The following is a 23,758-nucleotide window of genomic DNA, read 5'->3' as shown; positions in this document are numbered from 1 at the left end:
ATCAAGGTCGCCATGTAGCCCTCGTACCCCTCCTGGAACTTGGGGGTGCCGTGGAGTTCCTTCCAACAATGAGGGAAGGCAAAGGTCTTCTCTCCATTGTTGGCTTTGTAGAATTCCAAAGCTCGCCACACCTAGAGCAAAGCGAGACAACAACGATAAACAAATGTGCAAACATCGGATGAATAAGTTGAGGTTATGAATCATACCAAGTCCTTCACACCCATGCCACTAACGGGGAGCCGCCTCGCGTGCTCATACGCCGCCCGGAACTTGTTGCATTCCGTTTGAATTGCTCCCCACCTCTTTTGGAGCGATATTTCGCTGCGGTCGCTCTCAAATGGCTCCTGTCCATATTTGCGATGTTCATGGAAGTATTCATAGATCCGGCGCCAGAATGCGGACCCCTTCTGCTCGGCACCCGTCAACGCATCTTGCCCGATGGTCAACCATCCATCGACGAGCACCTTGTCCTCCTTCTCCGTGTAGTTGGCGGTTCGTTTGCTTACCCGGCGACCTCGAGCTTGTGCAGCTGCGGCTTGTGTGAGGCCCTCACCGAACAACGGCTCCTCCTCAATGTTTATGCTGCCGGGACAGGCAGTTGTGCCCTCCTGTGTGTCAATGGGAGGTGGCTGGGGAGCCTGCCGTGTCGAAGGATATGGAAGGGTCGTCGGCATTGTCGGCGCGAAAGACGGAGGGGCCTGCACGGCGGACGGTGACTGCGCGCGCGCGGCCGACATATCGTCGAACAGGTTGCGTGCACCGGACGTCGCAGCTGCTCCCAGGTTCTTCGGGCCTTTGGAGTTCGCCGGCGCACGGTTCAGGTCAATGGACGAAGGTGACGGCCCCGTCATGGACTCCGCCCACCTCCGGTGACCCATCCCGTGGACCGGTACGCCTGCCGCCCATGCGCCCCCATTTCGTGCCCAAATAGGGCAGTCGGCGGGGCAGTTGACCTTGGAGGAAGGGGCCGGGTCACGGAGGAGGCCGAGCTCCCCACCGAGGCCGCGCCGGTGCCGGGGATGATCATGTGCTGGCCGAGCGCCGGGTGGCCGTAAAATAGCATGGCCTCGCTGCTCTTGAAGGAGACTCGCTCTTCGCCTCCGTCCGGAGTTGGAGAAGCTGCTCCGCCGCCCGCTGCCGCTCCGGCTCGGCAGCGGTTTCCCTCTTCCGTTGGTCCAGCGCCCTGCGCCGGTCGGCCCTCTTCCTGCTCTCGAGCTTCCTCTCGCTCCGGGGTGAGCTCGGCCTTCGCCTTCTTCGTCGGCGGCCCGGGGGGGAGCTCGGCCACCGCCAGTTCAGGAGCCGCCTCCACGGCAGGAGCGGCAACGGCCGCGGGTGCCTCCTCTTCGATGGTGGCGGTGGTGTCGGTGGCGGCGGCAGTCGCTTCGTCGGCCATCTCTAGGTTTTGTGAGTACAGTGGAGTGTTTTCTGTTTTGGGAGGCAGACAGGCGGGCCAGGGGCGGACAAGGGAGGACGCGAGCGACCAGCCTTTCGCGTCCGCGGCCACGCAAACTCGTCCAAGATTTGGGCCGGGTTTGGGTCGTCCCGGACGCCGCGGCCATCCGTTTTAGGGATGGGTCCGCGCGCTGGGCCGCGGTTTTGTCCGTTTCGACCCATCCGGACGCGCGGGCGCGGGATGGGTCGCCCGGTTGGAGATGCCCTTACTCCTCAGCACTTCCCATTCTGGTTGATCTCTGCTTTCCTCGGCGTCCAACGATATGGGCTGTTGCGCGCCGACCACCGTGCCGGCTGCGGACGAGGAGACGCCGTTCGCGGGGCTGCAGATCTCCACCCCCTCCTCCGCCTCTGCGAGGAAGAGGAAGAACCGGCCAGCCGGGACACCAGGTAATCAATCGACGCCGTTACGTGGCAAATACATTCGAGAAAAACCAGTGCGCATGATGACAGACATGGACGACGGTGCAGACCCGGAGGCGGAGGTGGTGTCGCTGTCGCCGCGGACGCTGATGGACTCGTCCAGGTACGCGTGCGACATCTGCGGCAAGATGTTCCGGCGGGAGCAGAATCTGGTGTTCCACCGGCGGGGCCACGACATGCCGTGGACGTTGAAGAAGCTGGATGCGGCGGCGCCGCCGCGGAGGAAGCGGCGAGATGAGGCGGCGGCATCGCGGAAGAAGCGGGCGTTCGTGTGCCCGGAGCCCAGCTGCCTGCACCACCACCCCTCCCATGCCCTCGCCGACCACTGCGGCATCAAGAAGCACTTCCTCCGCAAGCATGGCGGCCACCGCCAGTGGGCCTGCGCCCGTTGCTCCAAGGCCTACGCCGTCCTCAACGACTACAAGGCCCACGTCAAGAGCTGCGGCGGCCACTCCGGCGGCCCCATCTTCACCCGGTACGCGCTCTGCTAGTGATGGGAGTTTCTGTATTGTTGCCCGCTGTTCCGTCACTAACTGCTGGCCGGGCGCGTCGAAACGCGCTGCAGGGTGGATAGTTTCGTGGAGCACCGGGACAGGTGCAGCGCGGCGGCGGGCGTGTCGTGGGCGTCGGTCCGCGGAGTTGCGGCGGCCGCCGCGTCCTCGCCGACGGCGAGATCGCAGTGCCGGTCCAGCCCGTCCAGCGACAGCGTCATGGCCGGCGTAGCAGTGCGTAGCCCCGCCGCCCCCCCGTTCCACCGGTTCTTGGACCAGGGGCCGACGCCGCCGTCCGGCATCCGTGGCGGCGGGCCGCACAACCTGGAGCTGCAGCTCATGCCGCCGTCGTGCTACCCAGCCGCGACGCATTCGCCGGAGGCCCCCATCTCGCTGGCAGACGACGACGTCGCCACGGAGCTGCGTCTGTCCATAGGCTTCTGCAGCGGCGACAACCGTGTAGTAGAGTTCAGGCCACCGCTCTTCGCGGGACACGTGGTCGAGGCGCGCGCGGTGACGGGGCGGTACGGGTACGGCGAGCTGCGCGACGACCGCTTCATCCTCGGCCTCATGCCGCAGCGCCAGCATGATATGATGAACAATGTCCAGTGATTGCAGTCATAGTTTTAAACTCTGAGTAGCTTTTTGTTTTTACCGGCACGTCGAACCGCGGCGTTTGGCCGGCGGTGAGGCGGTGTAATTATATGACGCTAAGAAGTCGTTTGGAAGCCAGGCTTTCATAGCATTTTGAAATGAATACATGTATTTATTTCATTTATATTGTAATTCTAGGAATGGACACTTGTTTGGTTGCCACAAGAATTGCAAATGATAGCAGAATTCAATATTGAATTTGTAAATGGCTTCTATAGAGAAACGCAAATGACAGGTCTCAGTTTGGAATTGTGTTTACCCATGGCGTCATTTTGCTGGATTTACTAAATGAAATGACAGCCCAATTCTATGGCAACCAAACAGTCCACCTATGGAATTCTAAAATGAATTCCAGGATTCGAGTCCCAAATGATGGATACCAAACGACCTCTAATATGTTTTGAGTATTCTGGTCGATTTACATAAAAACTAAGCAGTGATAGACTGATAATATCCTATATGTTTGAGCAATCGGGCCTTTTCATTAAACAGACGAAAATTGATCAGTTTATAAGAAAAACTAGCCGAAAACAATACAAACTTGACACCGTGTCTGGCTTATAACGAGAATCAAGGAAAATCAAAATTAACATGGCACAATTTATAGAGGAAACTGGCAAAAACCGCACACGATCTAGCTCAACTAGGTACGTCTGGATTGTCGGGGAATAACACTAGTGTGATAGCAACGGCAAGCGCCATGATTGTTCGGACACGTCCATAGAAAGGAAATCATTGCCGAAGGAGATAGCTAGGCCTTTCGAGCTTCAAGAGATGAGACATGCCGCAATAAGGAAGTCAGCGGCGCTCGTACACCAACGGAATCCAAAGACATCCACCCAACCTGCACCCAAGGTATTGCCATGAGTGGCTCCAAGCATTCCGAAATATAACCCTCTAAGGAGGTCCATAGACGCCACCGTCATCCAACAACACGACAAAGATGATTTGGTGTTTCAATCTGCAATGAGGGGCGGAGGGGTTTGAGGACTGCACAACAATGCCCCCAAGGAGGAAAAAAAAAGCCACCCTCCAGCACGGCCGTTGCTGACACCGGCCAAATTGGGCAAGACTTTCATCCGGAGACCCAAACCGTCTCCATTAGATTTTCAAGAGGGCATCGCAAACCTCGGATGAACACAAACTACCGACAAGAGGGGCCCATCCCATGCCATTGAGACACACCCTACCACCCACGCAAATATATATTACAAATATCACAAATGTGATGTGCATCTCTATAAACCCTAAACCCTATATAAACCCATAACCCTAACCCCTAAACCCTCTACACCATAAACCTATATATATATCACTACAAAAATGAGTCATGATTCAAAGGTCGTTTGTCATTGTTTTCTTGCAGCAATACATTGCTCCCAAAATTTTGGGAAGCGGGGCGAATATACTCAAACACATGGTGCCAATAACTGTGCAGGGGTTCTTCTAAAAGAATAGAAGTACGTGTATATATGCCATGTTTATTTGGTATTGTTCATAGAGGTAGTATGTAAATAACAAATGATATATGACTCTCCATGCTTTGAGTATGTGCCACCACAGTGTAAATGAAGATGCACATTTTTTGAACTAAAATAATAGGGCCATGGAAAACCAAATTTGTTACAGATATTGCATGAATCTTAATATTATAATTACTATGAGTACAAATAATATGGAAACTAACTCATACATAAATATAAGGTACGGAAGTTTTTGAATTGTTCTTCTCTGAAAACTTAGTATGTCGACCCGCGCGTTGCAGCAGGATCTTTTAGTAGAATTTAGGAACATATTGTAATAGATAGAATATATAATAAAATTTCATATTATCCGAGCCAATAATAAAGTACGTGGGAAAGAAAATTCTTTATAAGAATGTACATATCGGTATTTGTATCCTAGTTATTGTTGACAACATAACAACCATATGTTTTCTTGTAGTATTATCATACGGTTACTGCTTTAATTGATGCAGAGGTCAGGGATTTTTGCCGTTTCAAAAAATAAATCATATGATTACTGCTAACGCTTGGTAGGGATCCATTCTTCGAGTTGCTTGTGCTAGGAATGCCTTGGTTTTGGCAAAGTTTCTTCAAGTATCAAAGAACTAATGGAATAACTATGCAACATATAGCTTCTACAGATTTGAGTATGCAGATAATTGATAACCCACAAGTATAGGGGATCGCAACAGTCTTCGAGGGAAGTAAAACCTAAATTTATTGATTCGACACAAGGGGAGGTAAAGAATACTTATAAGCCTTAACAACTGAGTTGTCAATTCAGCTGCACCTGGAAAAGCACTAGTAACAGGGGTGATGTGAAAGCAGCAGTAATATGAGAGCAATAGTAACAGTAACACAGCAGCAGTAACAGTAACACAGAGGCAATGGCACCAGAAAATAGTTGATACTACTTCCAATGTCATATAAGAACGAGTATATGATGATGAGAGATGGACCGGGGTTCCCAGCTATCTACACTAGTGGTAACTCTCCAATAACAAGTGACAAGTGTTGGGTGAACAAATTACAGTTGTGCAATTGATAGGATTGAAACACCATTAAGACAGAACATCAAGATTATTAATCATGTAGGCATGTTTTCCATATATAGTCATACGTGCTCGCAATGAGAAACTTGTACACCATCTTTTGTCCTACCAGCCGGTGGCAGCCGGGCCTCAAGGGAATCTACTGGTAATTAAGGTACTCATTTTAATAGAGCACCGGAGCAAAGCATTAACACTTGGTGAAAACATGTGATCCTCATATCACAGCCTTCCCCTCCGGTTGTCCCAATTTCTGTCACTTTGGGGCCTCGGATTCCGGACAACAATATGTGCAAACAACTTGTAGATACAATCTAAGCAATAATTATAGAGCTTAAATCTAAGATCATGCCACTCGTGCACTAGTGACAAGCATTAAACACAACAAGATTGCAGCAACAATAACTTCACAAACTTTATAGATAGACTAATCATAATGTAACAATCCATCGGATCCCAACAAACACAACACCGATTACATCAGATGAATCTCGATCATGTAAGGCAGCTCATGAGATCATTGTATTGAAGTACATGGGAGAGAGAGTACCAACTAGCTACAGCTAGAACCCGTAGTCCATGGGGGAACTACTCACGGAGCATGATGGAGGCGGTGGCGTCGATGGAGATGGCTTCCGAGGGCACTTCCCCGTCCCGGCGGCGTGCCGGAACAGAGATTCTGTCCCCCGAATTGGAGTTTCGCGATGGCGGCGGTGCCCCTGGAGTCTTTCTGGAGTTTCGTCAATTGGTATAGGGTTTTTAGGTCTCGAGGGGTTATATAGGCGAAGAGGCGGATTCGGAGGAGCCAGGGGGCCCCCTCCCCATAGGCTAGCGCGGCCAGGGGGCCACCCGCGCCGCCTTACGGTGTGGGTCTCCTGCTGCCCTTCCTCGTCTCCCTTCGGACTTCTGGAACCTTCCGTGAAATATAAGATCGTGGGCTTTTGTTTCGTCCAATTCCGAGAATATTGCCCGAACAGCCTTTCTGGAACCAAAAACAACAGAAAAGAGGAACTGGAACTGTGGCATCTTGTTAATAGGTTAGTTCCGGAAAATACATAAAATTATTATAAAGTGTGAGCAAAACATGTAGGTATTGTCATAAAACTAGCATGGAACATCAGAAATTATAGATACGTTGGAGACGTATCAATAATGAGCCATGATTTTTTTACTAGAAGCTATATGCACCAACGGTAAAATTGATACAACATAGTAAGAAATGGAAGTTGAGAGAACAAAAGCACCACTGGTGGGGGGGCACCAGGATGATGTGCTCACTGCCAAGAAGAACAAGGGAAAGTCGGATGGAAACAAGAAGGAAACAAAAAAGATTAAGAAGAAAATATGGAGCATTTGGAGGGACAAGATTGATAAGATGGTGAAATCGATGGAGCATTTGGTGAACAAGACTTTGGAGGCAAATATGGTGATGAGATGGGGAAGAAAATCCAAATGGAGTAAGCGAGGTGAGAATTACTCTGAGAAGAAGATGCGAAGAGCAAGGTTGCCTTGAAGGAGAGGTGAGCGATTGCCGACGAGAAGCGTGCCATGGTGGAGCTCATTGTCAATGAGAACAAGACTATGATGATGGATCCATTCACCATGGATGCCTACACAAGAGAGTGGTGGGATTTGACGCAGATGGGGATCTTGCAAAGAAGGGAGGCTATGGCTCGTGCTACGGTGAGTGGTGGCGGAGGTGGTGCTACAACGAGTGTTGTCGGTGGTGGTGGTATTGATGACCCAGTGAGTACAGGTCATGATTGATCTTGCATCGATCCGGACCGTGATGATCATTTTGGCTTGCCGAGTACTACGATGAGGTGTTCAGTGGCTGACTCCGTAGATTAACGATTACTTTGGATGTTAAAACTATCGCATATTGTTGCATATTGTTGCTTTATTGTCAAAACATTGCAAAACTATGCATATGTTGTTATTATCTTCTCCTTTTGCAGGGTCTGATACGTACGAAGCATTTTCAGCTGGCAAAATGTGTTTTATGTTCCCTACAACCACAACTTTGCGTGCTGCGGGATCTTTTAGAGTGGGTGTAAGCACTCGGCACCAATTGGAAAAAAAAACATAGCACACCGGGTATAAATGTCATTTCCTCCACGTGGCCAAGTAATACTACCACAAGAGGGTCAACACCAGCTCGACCCGAAAACTCCTTTTTACCGTCAACGGTATGTGCCGGAGTGCCATCCACCACAGATTATGCTTTGAGATTGGGGAGGTGTTCAATGGCTGACTCCGTAGATTAACGATTATTTTGGATGTTAAAACTATTGCATATTGTTGCATATTGTCCCTTTATTGTCAAAACATTGCAAAACTATGCATTTGCACGTATGTGTGAAGCATTTTCAGCTGAACAAACGTGTTTTCTGTTCCCTACATCCACACCTTTGCGGGCTGCGGGATCTTCTATAGTGGGTGTAAGCACTCGACACCAATTGGAAAGAAAAAACATCACACACTGGGTATAAATGTCATTTCATCGACATGGCCAGGTAATGCTACCACAAGAGGGCCAACACCAGCTCGACCCGAAAACTCATTTTTACCGTCAATGTTATGTGCCGGAGTTCCATCCACCACGGATTATGCTTTGAGATTGGCGAGACTGCTTATCCTCTTTATGACAAAACTGAAACATAATTGAAATAAATTTGAACAATATGTTAGATTATTAGGCAATTTTCGAGTGAGTTTTATTACCGAAAACAACATAACAGATGCACTAGCATACTTAACCAGACACATCAGACTAAGCATATGCATTAGATCTGAACATGGAACAAGTAGCAGTGCAAAGTAGGAGAGGAAAAACACGTACATCGTGACCGGGAAGGTCGCACCAGCAACAACACCACCACCATGGCCATCGTTGATGTTGCCCATGGTGAAGTTGGATTTGTCGAGGTAGCGGTTGAACCGGCGAAGTAGAACACGAACAACAACGAGCATTCACGCCGAGACGCTCCCCAAAAACCATATCGTCCGCCTCCCGGTGCAGGATCTCGACGAACGGGGTTTCAGAGACCTGCTCTCCCGGACGGCTGTGCACGCAGTCCCCAGAATGGGGAAGACTAGAGAGTAGCGCACATAAAAGAACCTTTTTTTCGTGAGAGAGGCAAACTAGAGACTTCTTCGAGAGAGAGTCCAGATCTGTTCTGTCTCCTGGTATAGCCTGGGAGGAGAGCCGACCCGACCGTATTGTCACGCGTAGGAAGCCAGGGACATGCGGCGAGCGTGCACATGCACAGTCGACACATACCCAACTCAGTTGGTGCACTAAGCAAAAAATATAGGCTTCGTGGAAGGTGTCTCAAACTCGAACTCGAGTCACGAAACGCTACGTGCGTGACGTGCCAAGGCGGGGCGGAGGAGGAAGAGTGCGCGAGAGCTCCTTCTCTTCTCGCTCACTTCAAATGATTAGAAGAGCAGCCCTTATATACCACTCCAACTCCCTCCCAACTAGCAATGTGAGACTAAACTTTGTACCCCAAGGCTATCCCCAAGCTGTCAACTGTGATGGGCCTTGAGATTTCAGAATTTTTTTTTGAAACGAGGCAAAAGCTTTGCCTTTCATTGATATAGGAGAAAAGAGTTGGCCCGTTTATAAGGAAAACTGGCCGAAAAAACCTCACAACACGACACCACACGCCAGCCCCGAGGCTGCGCTCCACACGGGTCGACGACCAACCAGGTCGACACCACACCTGAACGCAACAGGTGGAGGCGAAAGACCGGAGCCACCGCTCCAACTACCACGCCGGCCCCGAGGCCGCGCCCCACCTAGCCCAAGACGAACTCGCCTCCGCCGAAACCACCAAAACATTCCGCAAGACCCTCTGACCGGTGGACATCCAAAGCGAGGCCCCAAGAGGCAAAGCGACACAAGAGCGCCACCCACACCCGATCCCACGAGGGATCTAGGGTTTCCCCCGGAGAGCCCGGGAGGAGATCAAGAAACAGCCGCTTCGACGACGCCTTCAAGAAGGATGTGGCGCCCATGAGCGTCACCGTCTAGGCCGGCCGCCAAGACTAAGCTTTCGCCCAGCTAAGAGTCTCAAAACCTCGCACCCGCCAACAAGGACCGGCAGAAACCACCACCTGCATCCGCCGCAAAGCGACCCCCGGAGAGCCGCCACACGCACCCCGCAGCCTCGAACGCTCCTCAACTTGCAGCAACTTCAAGGCCAACCACTAGCCGCCGCCACGCAGCCCTCCCGACACCAACAGCCAGAAGCCACCGGAGCACCGCCGAAGAGCACCGTGGGTGCCACCGGAACGCCACATAGAGGGGGCACCGACCAACACCGACACGGGGCTCAAGGATGAACGCCGAAGCCCGGCCGTCGCGACGCCCATGTAGCCACCGCGTCTGTCGAGGAAACTGGGGCCGCCTCCCCGGAGCGCCCTTCACCCTGCTCCTCCTACCAGAGACATCCCGCGCCCGCCCCGGCCACCGCACGCCGGCGACGGCGCGCCTCCACCGCGCCACGCCTCAGGCCGCCCCGCCCCAAGCAGGCCAGCTCAGCCGAGATCCAGATCGGCCGCGCGCCAGCCGCCTCGCCACAAGCCTCCAGACGCGCCACCACGCAGCGCCCAACCGCCGCGACCCAGCAGCCTCGCGAGCAGCCTCCCGCGCCGCCGCACACCACCGCCGGTCCGTCGCCGTCCGCGCACAGCCAGAAGAACTCCGCCCGCCACAAGGAGAGGAAGAGGAACCGCCTCGCCGCCACCTTCCCTGGGGGGCGCAAGGCTTTGCCTGCCCCCCTCCGGCGGCGGCGAAGCGAGGGAGGCGGAGGGTGGGGGTCAGAAGTGGTGGCGGCTAGGGTTTCCCCCGGAGTCGCCCAGATTTCAGAAATTTCAGAAATTATAGGTACATGAGCCTTACTGATCTACATTCAGGACACTATAAAATGTTTGTTTCAAGTCTTCACACTTATCTTCTTTACTGCTAGTTCCGTCTACTCTCATAATCTCGTTACTCACTACTAGTACTCCCCATTCTGGCTGATATCATCACCCTGCTTTCCTTCGGCATCCAGCTATGGGCTCTTGCGCCCCGATCGCCTTGCCCGAGACGGAGGTCGTGTCGCTGTCGCCGCGGACGCTGCTGGAGCTGGAGCCGGTCCGGCGGGCGCGGCGGCAAAGCCTGCCGTGTAAGCTGCAGAAGAAAGATGCGGCGGCACGGCGGCCGCGGAAGAAGCAAGTGTTCGTGTGCCCCGAGCCCAGCTGCCCGCACCACCACCCCTCCCACGCCCTTGCCAGCCGCGCCGGCATCAGGAAGCACTTCCGCCGCAAGCACGGCGGCCACCGCCAGTGGGCCTGCGCCCGCTGCTCCAAGGCCTACGCCGTCTTCGCCGACTACGAGGCCCACGCCAAGACCTGCGGCACCCGCACCGGCGACACCTGCTGCCAACACTGCGGCCGCGTCTTCACCCGGTACGTGATGTCGCAGTGAACTGGTGCCGTGAGCTTCTGTAGTGTTGCCCGGTGCACTCTGACTAACTGGTGGGCGCGTCGAAATGTGGTGCAGGGTGCATAGGTTCGTGGAGCACCAGGACACGTGCAGCGCCGGTCGCCCGCAGGCAGAAGTGGCAGACGGGTCGTCGGCGCCGGTCTGCGGAGTAGCTGCGGCCGCCGTGTCGTCGCCGTCGCAGCAGCAAGCGCCGACGGCGAGCTCGCCGCGCCGGTCAAGCCCGTCCGTGAACATCGCCACCAGTGCCGTCGCAGTGCGCAGCCCGGCCGCTCCCGTGTTCCACCGGTTCTTCCACGAGGGCCCGACGCCGCCGTCCGGGACCCTTGGCGGCGGGCCACTCAACCTCGAGCTGCAGCTCAAGCCGCCGTCGTGCTACGCCGCGGCGACCCGTTCACCGCAGGTTCCCATCTCGCGGCCACAACACGAGGTCGCTACGGAACTGCGGCTTTCCATGGGCGAGGCAGTAGGCCCGGAATAGCCTCGACCCTCCAGCCTCGGCATCGGCAGCATGCGGCGGCGCCAACACGCCGCGTGGAAGATGGGTAGCGCCTGGCCGCCTGCCTTCCTTTTTGGTTTTACCGGCGACAGCGAGCCGGCCGGCGGCAGTGAGGTGCGGTGTAATTGGATGCCGGTGATGTGTTTTGAGTTTTCTAATCGATTTTTTTTATTAAAGCTAAGGGAAAATTTGCTATAGGACATCGTTATTTTGTGGCGTTTGCCAAAACACACCGCTCAATTGTGTTGATGCCAGGTGACATTACAATTATGTGTCATATTTGCCAGAACACACCACCTGGCTAAAAACGGAAAATTTTGCACTTTTGAGTGTGATGATTGGTTTTGAAGATAAAGGGCAAAACTAATATATTGTTTTGCTGATGTTGCTGGGGGAGATCGAGTTCGTGATCACATTTGTAAAGAGAAACTAATAAATTATTATACGGTAAATCTTCTACAGATTTTAGGTGTAGTATCTTAAGCCAGTGTGATTAGAACTAAATAGTAGAATGACTTTATCGAATTTTAATTGCAACTGAAAAAAATTCAGTCTACTGAGAACTAGCAATTCCTATACTAAGCAGATGCAACAATGTTCACATTGTTGTTGCTATGTTTCTGTTTTTTTCATTACATCCTCCAATTTTAGGGAATTGATTTGTCCGAATCAACTCGATGAAAACTGTGTGCCCGATTTCATCAGATTGTTTCTTGTGCGGTTTCAAACCATCAAACCCGTTAGGCCGTCGCCTATCTTTAGCTCTACCCCTGCGTCCACACTGCCACCAACGCCGTTGATACGTCGCTGCTCGCTGACCATCAATGGTATCATGTACGTATCAACCTAGGGTTCTGCAAAATCAAGTTGTATATTGTACAACCCACGAACGACATGGACACACTGCTATGCGCACCCATGTCTAAAGCATCAACGGCCCTGCGCCGACTGGTCGGGTCACACGGTCCGTGGCAAGTGCTACCGCCTTCGCCGAGTCTTTTGGGAGGTCGGCACATCAATGTCATGGGGAAGGGGGTGTCTACCTCCTACACATGTGGCACCTAAGCCTTGATCGGGTTCCGGTGCCACATATCCCCGCATATGGCCGCGTGCGCCACAACATGATCCAGCGGTGCCGCGCGCTTCTCCCGTCGGACCTGCGCAATGACCCGCATACCACAGTCCGCTCCAACGCCACCTCGTACTTCCCTGTGAAGGAGGAGGAGGACACCGATGATGATGTGTCGGACCACCTTCCACCGCCACTACGAGAAGCGGAAGAGGACGAGGTGAAAGGACACAGATGTCGCCTAGAGGGGGTGAGTAGGCGTTTTCAAACTTTTACGATTATAACTTGAACAAATGCGAAATAAAACTAGCGTTTAATTTGTCAAGCACAAAACCTATATAACTAGGATTTACATATGTGCACCAACAACTTATGCTAAGCAAGACAAACAACTATGTGATAGCAAGATATATAACTTCAATCACGAAGGCTATCACAAATTAAAGTGCATAAGTAAAGATCTCAGGTATAGGAATAGCTGAGGCACGCGGAGACGATGATGTATCCCGAAGTTCACACTCTTGCGAGTGCTACTCTCTGTTGGAACGGTGTGGAGGCAAAAAGGGTCCCCAAACGCCATGAAGGCCTCACCTTATTCTGCTCGAGCCTTCCCACCAAAAGGGAAGTCTTTGATTCACTATGGAACCTTGAAGGTGGTCACCAAACCTACACAAAGCTTTGGGCAATCTCCACAACTAAATTGGAGGCTACCAAGAAACCGCCACGAAGACCTCACACTTGAGAAATCTCCACAACTTAATTGGATGTCCCAAGAACACCACTAAGATCACTATGCCGTCTAAGGTCTAAACACCCAAGAGAAACAAGCTCTAGGAACAAGCTCCGGAAATGAATATCTCACGAATTTTCACCTCCACCTATCACACGAAGAAGTCAAACCGATGCACCAAATGTAATGGCTAGAACACCACAAAGGTGCTCAAATTCTTCTCTCTCAAATTCCAACACAGCTACAAAAGCTATTGGTGGAATAAGAGAGGAAGAACAAATAGAAGGAGTGAAAGAACATCTCTCATATTATGTTTTGTGTGTTTGATGTTACTGTATGTGATTCACTAATGTTTATTTAAGTGGTACAGGGATTATATAGATACATTTGTATGTGTGTTGGATGTGGTCAGTTCTGTCAAAAAGAAACAACAAAAAGTTCATCAGGCCGGATAATCCGGGCCGGATATTTCCAAAATATCCGGCCCCCAGTTTTTCGGCTAAGGACTTGAGGATTTGCGGCTCAGTATGCTTCTGGATAGGGGCCGGACATTTGCCCGGATATTGTCCCGGTTTTGTCCCAAGGCCGGATTATCCGGGCCGGACATTTCAGAAATATCCGGGCCCCTCGAAAATGGCTAAGGACCTGAAGAAAAGCTTGTCTGGATAGTGGCCGGATATTTGGCCGGACATTCTCCCGGTTTTGTACCTGAGGCCGGATTATCCGGGGGGGGCGGATTATCCGGCCCTTACTTAGGCCGGAATATCCGGCCCCCCGGAAGCCCCAACGGCTGGATTTTGGGGAGGGGTATTTATACCCCTCTTCTTCTTCCTTCCTCCTTTGCTCAATCATTGCACAAGAAATCTGCCAAGCTTCACCACCATTAGAGCCACCTCAAGAACACAAGATTTTCAAGATCTCCTTCCTCCCCCAACCAAAGCTCTTGATCTTTGGAGATTCGAAGGAGAAGACACCGATCTACATCCTCACCGAAGCGTTTTTCATTTCCCCTCATTTGTTTGAGGGATCTCATGCTAGTGTTCCTATTTGGTTCCCAAGTTGATTTGTGTTGATGTGTTGTTTTTGATTGTTGTATTGTTACAGATTTGGGAGCCTCCAATTCGGTTGTGGATGTGTGCCCCAAGAACCTTGTAAAGGCCCGGTTTCCGCCTCGAGGAAATCCCTTAGTGGAAGTGGGCTAGGCCTTTGTGGCGTTGCCCATAGGAGATCTGAGTGAAGCCTTCGTGGCTGTTGGTTTGGCTTTCCTAGCAACCACACTCCTCCAAACATAGACGTACCTTCTTGCAAAGGAAGGGAACTACGGGAATCATCTCCGTGTCTCCGCGTGCTCCACTCTCGGTTACCTCTATCCTATTCTATCTCCTATATATTGCGTAGCTATATCTTGCTAGGTTGGTTACCTTGTCATATAGGTAAATTCACTTAGTTGCATATCTAGAGAATTTACCTTTGTGTCAAGCCTAAATTGAAAAAGAACTAAAAATTGGTTAGCACCTATTCACCCCCCCTCTAGGTGCGGGATACGATCCTTTCAATTGGTATCAGAGCCTCGGCTCTTATTTCGGGCTTAACCGCCTAAGAGTATGCCGGACGAGGAGCCTTCGGAAGTGGCCGCTAAGACGGTCTCCATGGAAGACTTCAATTCGTTGAAGTCCTCCATGGAAGCCCAAATGGAAAGCATGAAAAAGATGATTGCCGAGCTTTTGACTCCGGTCTCCCCCAAGGCTCCCATCGTAGAGGTAAAAGACACGGGTGCATTAGAAGAGGGAGATGCTTCGGCATTACCCTCCTCTACCAAACCCGTGGAAGGTGATAACTTAAACACTATCAAATTTCCCATTGCATCTCCTAGGGGAACTAGTGGAGGTGAGAGCTACAATCGAGTAGCTCCATGATACGTCTCCGACGTATCGATAATTTCTTATGTTCCATGCCACATTATTGATGATATCTACATGTTTTATACATACTTTATGTCATATTTATGCGTTTTCCGGAACTAACCTATTGACGAGATGCCGAAGGGCCGGTTGCTGTTTTCTGCTGTTTTTGGTTCCAGAAATCCTAGTAAGGAAATATTCTCGGAATCGGACGAAATCAAGGCCCAACATCCTATTTTTCCACGAAGCTTCCAGAACACCCGAGAGCCGCCAGAGGAGGGCCCTGTGGGCCCCAGACGATAGCCCGGCGCGGCCAGAGGGGGGGCCGCGCCCCCCTAGCGTGTCACCGCCTCGTTGACCTTCTGACGCCGCCTCTTCGCCTATATAAAGGTCCCTGACCTAAAACCTCGATACGGAAAAGCCACGGTACGAGAAACCTTCCAGAGCCGCCGCCATCGCGAAGCCAAGATCTGGGGGACAGGAGTCTCTGTTCCGGCACGCCGCCGGGACGGGGAAGTGCCCCCGGAAGGCTCCTCCATCGACACCACCGCCATCTCCATCAACGCTGCTGTCTCCCATGAGGAGGGAGTAGTTCTCCATCGAGGCTCGGGGCTGTACCGGTAACTATGTGGTTAATCTCTCTCTTATGTGCTTCAATACAATAATCTCATGAGCTGCCTTACATGATTGAGATTCATATGATGATGCTTGTAATCTAGATGTCATTATGCTAGTCAAGTGGGTTTTACTTATGTGATCTCCGGAGACTCCTTGTCCCACGTGTGTAAAGGTGACAAGTGTGTGCACCGTGTGGGTCTCTTAGGCTATATTTCACAGAATACTTATTCACTCGTTATGAATGGCATAGTGAAGTGCTTATTTATATCCCTTTATGATTGCAATGTGTTTTGTATCACAATTTATCCATGTGCTACTCTAGTGATGTTATTAAAGTAGTTTATTCCTCCCGCACGGTGTAATGGTGACGAGTGTGTGCATCCGTGTTAGTACTTGGCGTAGGCTATGATTATGATCTCTTGTAGATTATGAAGTTAACTATTGCTATGATGGTATTGATGTGATCTATTCCTCCTACATAGTGTGAAGGTGACAGTGTGCATGCTATGTTAGTACTTGGTTTAGTTGTGTTGATCTCTCATGCACTCTAAGGTTATTTAAATATGAACATTGAATATTGTGGAGCTTGTTAACTCCGGCATTGATGGTTCGTGTAATCCTACGCAATTAGTGGTGTTCATCATCCAACAAGAGAGTGTAGAGTATGCATTTATCTATTCTGTTATGTGATCAAAGTTGAGAGTGTCCACTAGTGAAAGTCTAATCCCTAGGCCTTGTTCCTAAATATCGCTATCGCTGCTTGTTTACTTGTTTTACTGCATCTTTACTTCCCGCAATATTACTACCATCAATCGCACGCCAGCAAGCACTTTTCCGGCGCTCGTTACTACTCGCTCATATTCATTCATACCACTTGTATTTCACTATCTCTTCGCCGAACTAGTGCACCTATTAGGTGTGTTGGGGACACAAGAGACTTCTTGCTTTGTGGTTGCAGGGTTGCATGAGAGGGATATCTTTGACCTCTTCCTCCCCGAGTTCGATAAACCTTGGGTGATCCACTTAAGGGAAACTTGCTGCTGTTCTACAAACCTCCGCTCTTGGAGGCCCAACACCGTCTACAAGAATAGAAGCACCCGTAGACATCAAGCTATTTTCTGGCGCCGTTGCCGGGGAGGAAAGGTAAAAGGTACTCACACTCCGGATCTCGGCTACTAAGCTATTTTCGCCGTTGTAAGTACTCGAAGCTATTTCCTTTAGATCCTGCAAGTGCATCTTTTTGTTTCTTGTTTACACTAGTTTGGCATAATGGACAACAATGAGCTTCTTATTCTATTTCCTGATTTAAGACATGGATGGTTTGATGCAAAAATTAAAAAACCCATGGAACATATTAGTATGAACACTTTGAATACCATTGTTGCTAATGATATAGAAAATTCTAAGCTTGGGGAAGCTGGCTTTGATGAGCATGATATTTTTAGTCCCCCAAGCATTGAGGAGAAAATTTTCTTTTATGATACTTTGCCTCCAATTTATGATGATTATAATGATAGTGGTCTTTTGGTGCCACCTACTATGGAGAGTAAATTTTGTTGTGATTATACTATGCCTCCTACACTTGATGAGAATAATAATGATAGCTACTTTGTTGAATTTGCTCCCACTACAACTAATAAAATTGATTATGCCTATGTGGAGAGTAATAATTTTATGCATGAGACTCATGATAAGAATGCTTTATGTGATAGTTATATTGTTGAGTTTGCTCGTGATGCTACTGAAATTTATTATGAGAGAGGAAAATATGGTTGTAGAAATTTTCATGTTACTAAAACACCTCTCTATATGCTGAAATTTTTGAAGCTACACTTGTTTTATCTTCCTATGCTTGTTACTTTGCTCTTCATGAACTTGTTTACTTACAAGATTCCTATGCATAGGAAGCATGTTAGACTTAAATGTGTTTTGAATTTGCCTCTTGATGCTCTCTTTTGCTTCAACTACTATTTCTTGCGAGTGCATCATTAAAACTGCTGAGCCCATCTTAATGGCTATAAAGAAAAGAACTTCTTGGGAGATAACCCATGTGTTTATTTTGCTACAGTACTTTTGTTTTATATTTGTGTCTTGGAAGTTGTTACTAATGTAGCAACCTCTCCTTATCTTAGTTTTGTTGCATTGTTGTGCCAAGTAAAGTCTTTGATAGTAAGGTTCATACTAGATTTGGATTACTGCGCAGAAACAGATTTCTTGCTGTAACGAATCTGGGCCTAATTCTCTGTAGGTAACTCAGAAAATTATGCCAATTTACGCGAGTGATCCTCAGATATGTACGCAACTTTCATTAAGTTTGAGCATTTTCATTTGAGCAAGTCTGGTGCCATTTTAAAATTCGTCTTTACTTACTGTTCTGTTTTGACAGATTCTGCCTTTTATTTCGCATTGCCTCTTTTGCTGTGTTGGATGGATTTCCTTGTTCCATTAACGTCCAGTAGCTTTGTGCAATATCCAGAAGTGTTAAGAATGATTGTGTCACCTCTGAACATGTGAATTTTTGATTATGCACTAACCCTCTAATGAGTTGTTTCGAGTTTGGTGTGGAGGAAGTTTTCAAGGGTCAAGAGAGGAGGATGATATACTATGATCAAGAAGAGTGAAAGCTCTAAGCTTGGGGATGCCCCGGTGGTTCACCCCTGCATATTTCAAGAAGACTCAAGCGTCTAAGCTTGGGGATGCCCAAGGCATCCCCTTCTTCATCGACAACTTATCAGGTTCCTTCTCTTGAAACTATATTTTTATTCGGTCACATCTTATGTACTTTACTTGGAGCGTCTGTTTGCTTTTATTTTTGTTTTTGTTTTGTTATTTTCATTCTCTGAATAAATACATGCTTGTGTGGGAGAGAGACACGCTCCGCTGGTTCATATGAACACATGTGTTCTTAGCTTTTAATATTCATGGCGAAGGTTGAAACTACTTCGTTAATTGTTATATGGTTGGAAACGGGAAATGCTACATGTAGTAATTGGTAAAATGTCTTGAATAATTTGATACTTGGCAATTGTTGTGCTCATGTTTAAGCTCTTGCATCATATACTTTGCACCTATTAATGAAGAAATACATAGAGCTTGCTAAAATTTGGTTTGCATAATTGGTCTCTCTAAGGTCTAGATAATTTCTAGTATTGAGTTTTGAACAACAAGGAAGACGGTGTAGAGTCTTATAATGTTTACAATATGTCTTTTATGTGAGTTTTGCTGCACCGGTTCATCCTTGTGTTTGTTTCAAATAACCTTGCTAGCCTAAACCTTGTATCGAGAGGGAATACTTCTCATGCATCCAAAATCCTTGAGCCAACCACTATGCCATTTGTGTCCACCATACCTACCTACTACATGGTATTTCTCCGCCATTCCAAAGTAAATTGCTTGAGTGCTATCTTTAAATTTCCATCATTCGCCTTTGCAATATATAGCTCATGGGACAAATAGCTTAAAAACTATTGTGGTATTGAATATGTACTTATGCAGTTTATCTCTTATTAAGTTGCTTGTTGTGCGATAACCATGTTCCTGGGGACGCCATCAACTACTCTTTGTTGAATATCATGTGAGTTGCTATGCATGTCCGTCTTGTCTGAAGTAAGGGAGATTTACCACTCATTTAATGGTTAGAGCATGCATATTGTTACAGAAGAACATTGGGCCGCTAACTAAAGCCATGAATCATGGTGGAAGTTTCAGTTTTGGACATATATCCTCAATCTCATATGAGAACATTAATTGTTGCTACATGCTTATGCATTAAAGAGGAGTCCATTATCTGTTGTCTATGTTGTCCCGGTATGGATGTTTAAGTTGAGAATAATCAAAAGCGAGAAATCCAATGCGAACTTTCTCCTTAGACCTTTGTACAGGCGGCATAGAGGTACCCCTTTGTGACACTTGGTTAAAACATGTGTATTGCGATGATAATCCTGGTGATCCAAGCTAATTAGGACAAGGTGCGGGCACTATTAGTATACTATGCATGAGGCTTGCAACTTGTAAGATATAATTTACATGATACATGTGCTTTATTACTACCGTTGACAAAATTGTTTCATGTTTTCAAAATAAAAGCTCTAGCACAAATATAGCAATCGATGCTTTCCTCTTTTAAGGACCTTTCTTTTACTTTTATGTTGAGTCAGTTCACCTATTTCTCTCCACCTCAAGAAGCAAACACTTGTGTGAACTGTGCATTGATTCTTACATACTTGCATATTGCATTTGTTATATTACTCTATGTTGACAATTATCCATGAGATATACATGTTACAAGTTGAAAGCAACCGCTGAAACTTAATCTTCCTTTATGTTGCTTCAATACCTTTACTTTGATTTATTGCTTTATGAGTTAACTCTTATGCAAGACTTATTGATGCTTGTCTTGAAGTATTATTCATGAAAAGTCTTTGCTTTATGATTCATTTGTTTACTCATGTCATTACCATTGTTTTGATCGCTGCATTCATTACATATGCTTACAATAGTATGATCAAGGTTATGATGGCATGTCACTTCAGAAATTATCTTTGTTATCGTTTACTTGCTCGGGACGAGCAGAACTAAGCTTGGGGATGCTGATACGTCTCCGACGTATCGATAATTTCTTATGTTCCATGCCACATTATTGATGATATCTACATGTTTTATACATACTTTATGTCATATTTATGCGTTTTCCGGAACTAACCTATTGACGAGATGCCGAAGGGCCGCTTGTCTGCTTTCTGCTGTTTTTGGTTCCAGAAATCCTAGTAAGGAAATATTCTCGGAATCGGACGAAATCAAGGCCCAGCATCCTATTTTTCCACGAAGCTTCCAGAACACCCGAGAGCCGCCAGAGGAGGGCCCTGTGGGCCCCAGACGACAGCCCGGCGCGGCCAGAGGGGGGGGGCCGCGCCCCCTAGCGTGTCACCGCCTCGTTGACCTTCTGACGCCGCCTCTTCGCCTATATAAAGGTCCCTGACCTAAAACCTCGATACGGAAAAGCCACGGTACGAGAAACCTTCCAGAGCCGCCGCCATCGCGAAGCCAAGATCTGGGGGACAGGAGTCTCTGTTCCGGCACGCCGCCGGGACGGGGAAGTGCCCCCGGAAGGCTCCTCCATCGACACCACCGCCATCTCCATCAACGCTCGCTGTCTCCCATGAGGAGGGAGTAGTTCTCCATCGAGGCTCTGGGCTGTACCGGTAGCTATGTGGTTAATCTCTCTCTTATGTGCTTCAATACAATAATCTCATGAGCTGCCTTACATGATTGAGATTCATATGATGATGCTTGTAATCTAGATGTCATTATGCTAGTCAAGTGGGTTTTACTTATGTGATCTCCGGAGACTCCTTGTCCCACGTGTGTAAAGGTGACAGTGTGTGCACCGTGTGGGTCTCTTAGGCTATATTTCACAGAATACTTATTCACTGTTATGAATGGCATAGTGAAGTGCTTATTTATATCCCTTTATGATGCCAATGTGTTTTGTATCACAATTTATCCATGTGCTACTCTAGTGATGTTATTAAAGTAGTTTATTCCTCCTGCACGGTGTAATGGTGACAGTGTGTGCATCCGTGTTAGTACTTGGCGTAGGCTATGATTATGATCTCTTGTAGATTATGAAGTTAACTATTGCTATGATGGTATTGATGTGATCGATTCCTCCTACATAGTGTGAAGGTGACAGTGTGCATGCTATGTTAGTACTTGGTTTAGTTGTGTTGATCTGTCATGCACTCTAAGGTTATTTAAATATGAACATTGAATATTGTGGAGCTTGTTAACTCCGGCATTGAGGGTTCGTGTAATCCTACGCAATTAGTGGTGTTCATCATCCAACAAGAGAGTGTAGAGTATGCATTTATCTATTCTGTTATGTGATCAAAGTTGAGAGTGTCCACTAGTGAAAGTCTAATCCCTAGGCCTTGTTCCTAAATATCGCTATCGCTGCTTGTTTACTCGTTTTACTCGCATCTTTACTTCCTGCAATATTACATCAATCGCACGCCGGCAAGCACTTTTCTGGCGCCGTTACTACTGCTCATATTCATTCATACCACTTGTATTTCACTATCTCTTCGCCGAACTAGTGCACCTATTAGGTGTGTTGGGGACACAAGAGACTTCTTGCTTTGTGGTTGCAGGGTTGCATGAGAGGGGTATCTTTGACCTCTTCCTCCCTGAGTTCGATAAACCTTGGGTGATCCACTTAAGGGAAACTTGCTGCTGTTCTACAAACCTCTGCTCTTGGAGGCCCAACACTGTCTACAAGAATAGAAGCACCCGTAGACATCACTCCACCTTTTCTATCTCCCAATATACCGGTTCCCCATCCCCATATGAACATTCGGGGCGACCCACCTAAGTTTTCCGTTGATAATTTCGGTACTTGGCAATTTGAGTTTCGCTCTCATGTTTGCAGTGCCTCCAATGAACTTTGGAGAATCATCGTGGAAGGCTTCAAGCCATACAACCCCGACCATTTGACTAGAAGAGAAGCGGTTGATAGTCAACTCAACAACACCGCCTTGCACATGATTCAAACTAGTGTGGGGACAAAGGATTTGTCTCGTGTTCGGAACTACACCACCGCCAAGGAAGCTTGGGATGGTTTGGCCGCTAGTTGCATTGGAAGTGAGAGCACGAGATGGAACAAGTATAATGCTCTTCGGAATAAAGCCGAAGGATTCATGAGGCTACCGGATGAAGATCATGAAGTCATGTATGGAAGACTTCTCACCGTTGCCGATTCCTTCCGGCTTATTGGTGCCACCCACATCAATGACTCTCCGCACCCAAGCAAGACTATCATCTCTTCCAAGAGTATCTTGGAGCTCCTTCATGTGGATCTCTTTGGTCCCGTCACTCATGCAAGTCTTGGTGCGAAGAAACATTGCTTGGTGATTGTTCATGACTACTCAAGATACACTTGGGTCTACTTTCTCAAGACGAAAGATGAGACTCAACAAATATTCATTGACTTTGCCACCGAGGTGCAACGCCAACACAACCTCCTCATTATGGCAATAAGAAGTGACAACGGCTCCGAGTTCAAGAACTATACACTCAATGATTTTCTTAGTGATGAGGGGATTCGTCATCAATATTCCGCTACTTACACCCCTCAACAAAATGGTGTTGCGGAGAGGAAGAACCGGACTCTTATGGATATGGCAAGATCTATGATGACGGAGTATAAATCCCGCTATAACTTTTGGACCGAAGCCATCTCCACCGCTTGTCACTCTTCCAACCGGCTCTATCTCCGCAAGGGCTTGAACAAGACTCCATATGAAATACTCACCGGGAACAAGCCTAATATCTCATACTTCAAGGTGTTCGGGTGTAAGTGTTTCTACAAAATCAAAGGAGTTCATTTATCTAAATTTGCTCCTAAAGCTTTGGAGGGTATATTTGTTGGTGATGCGTGCAGTTAACACACGTCCGTTGGGAACCCCAAGAGGAAGGTGTGATGCGTACAGTAGCAAGTTTTCCCTCAGAAACCAAGGTTTATCGAACCAGTAGGAGCCAAGAAGCACGTTGAAGGTTGATGGCGGCGAAGTGTAGTGCGGCGCAACACCAGGGATTCCGGCGCCAACGTGGAACCTGCACAACACAATCAAAGTACTTTGCCCCAACGTAACAATGGGGTTGTCAATCTCACCGGCTTGCTCGTAAACAAAGGATTAGATGTATAGCGTGGATGATGATGATTGTTTGCGAAGAACAATAAAGAACAATTGCAGTAGATTGTATTTCAGATGTAAAGAATAGGACCGGGGTCCACAGTTCACTAGTGGTGTCTCTCCCATAAGATAAATAGCATGTTGGGTGAACAAATTACAGTTGGGCAATTGACAAATAAAGA

The 23,758-nt window shown here is 48.3% G+C and overlaps 1 protein-coding gene across 1 annotated transcript; it reads left to right on the top strand.

The window, feature by feature from the left end:
- The first annotated feature begins 1,715 nt into the window (after window positions 1-1,715).
- On the top strand, window positions 1,716-2,366 carry LOC124689167 (zinc finger protein SHOOT GRAVITROPISM 5-like). Its single transcript, XM_047222738.1, has 2 exons — window positions 1,716-1,842; window positions 1,924-2,366. Exons 1-2 carry the CDS (start codon window positions 1,716-1,718, stop codon window positions 2,364-2,366), a joined length of 570 nt encoding a protein of 189 aa, XP_047078694.1.
- The last annotated feature ends 21,392 nt before the right edge of the window (window positions 2,367-23,758 follow it).

Source organism: Lolium rigidum, chromosome 2 (assembly GCF_022539505.1).
Source record: "Lolium rigidum isolate FL_2022 chromosome 2, APGP_CSIRO_Lrig_0.1, whole genome shotgun sequence".
NCBI lineage: Eukaryota > Viridiplantae > Streptophyta > Magnoliopsida > Poales > Poaceae > Lolium > Lolium rigidum.
This window is presented reverse-complemented; position numbering and strand designations above follow the sequence as displayed.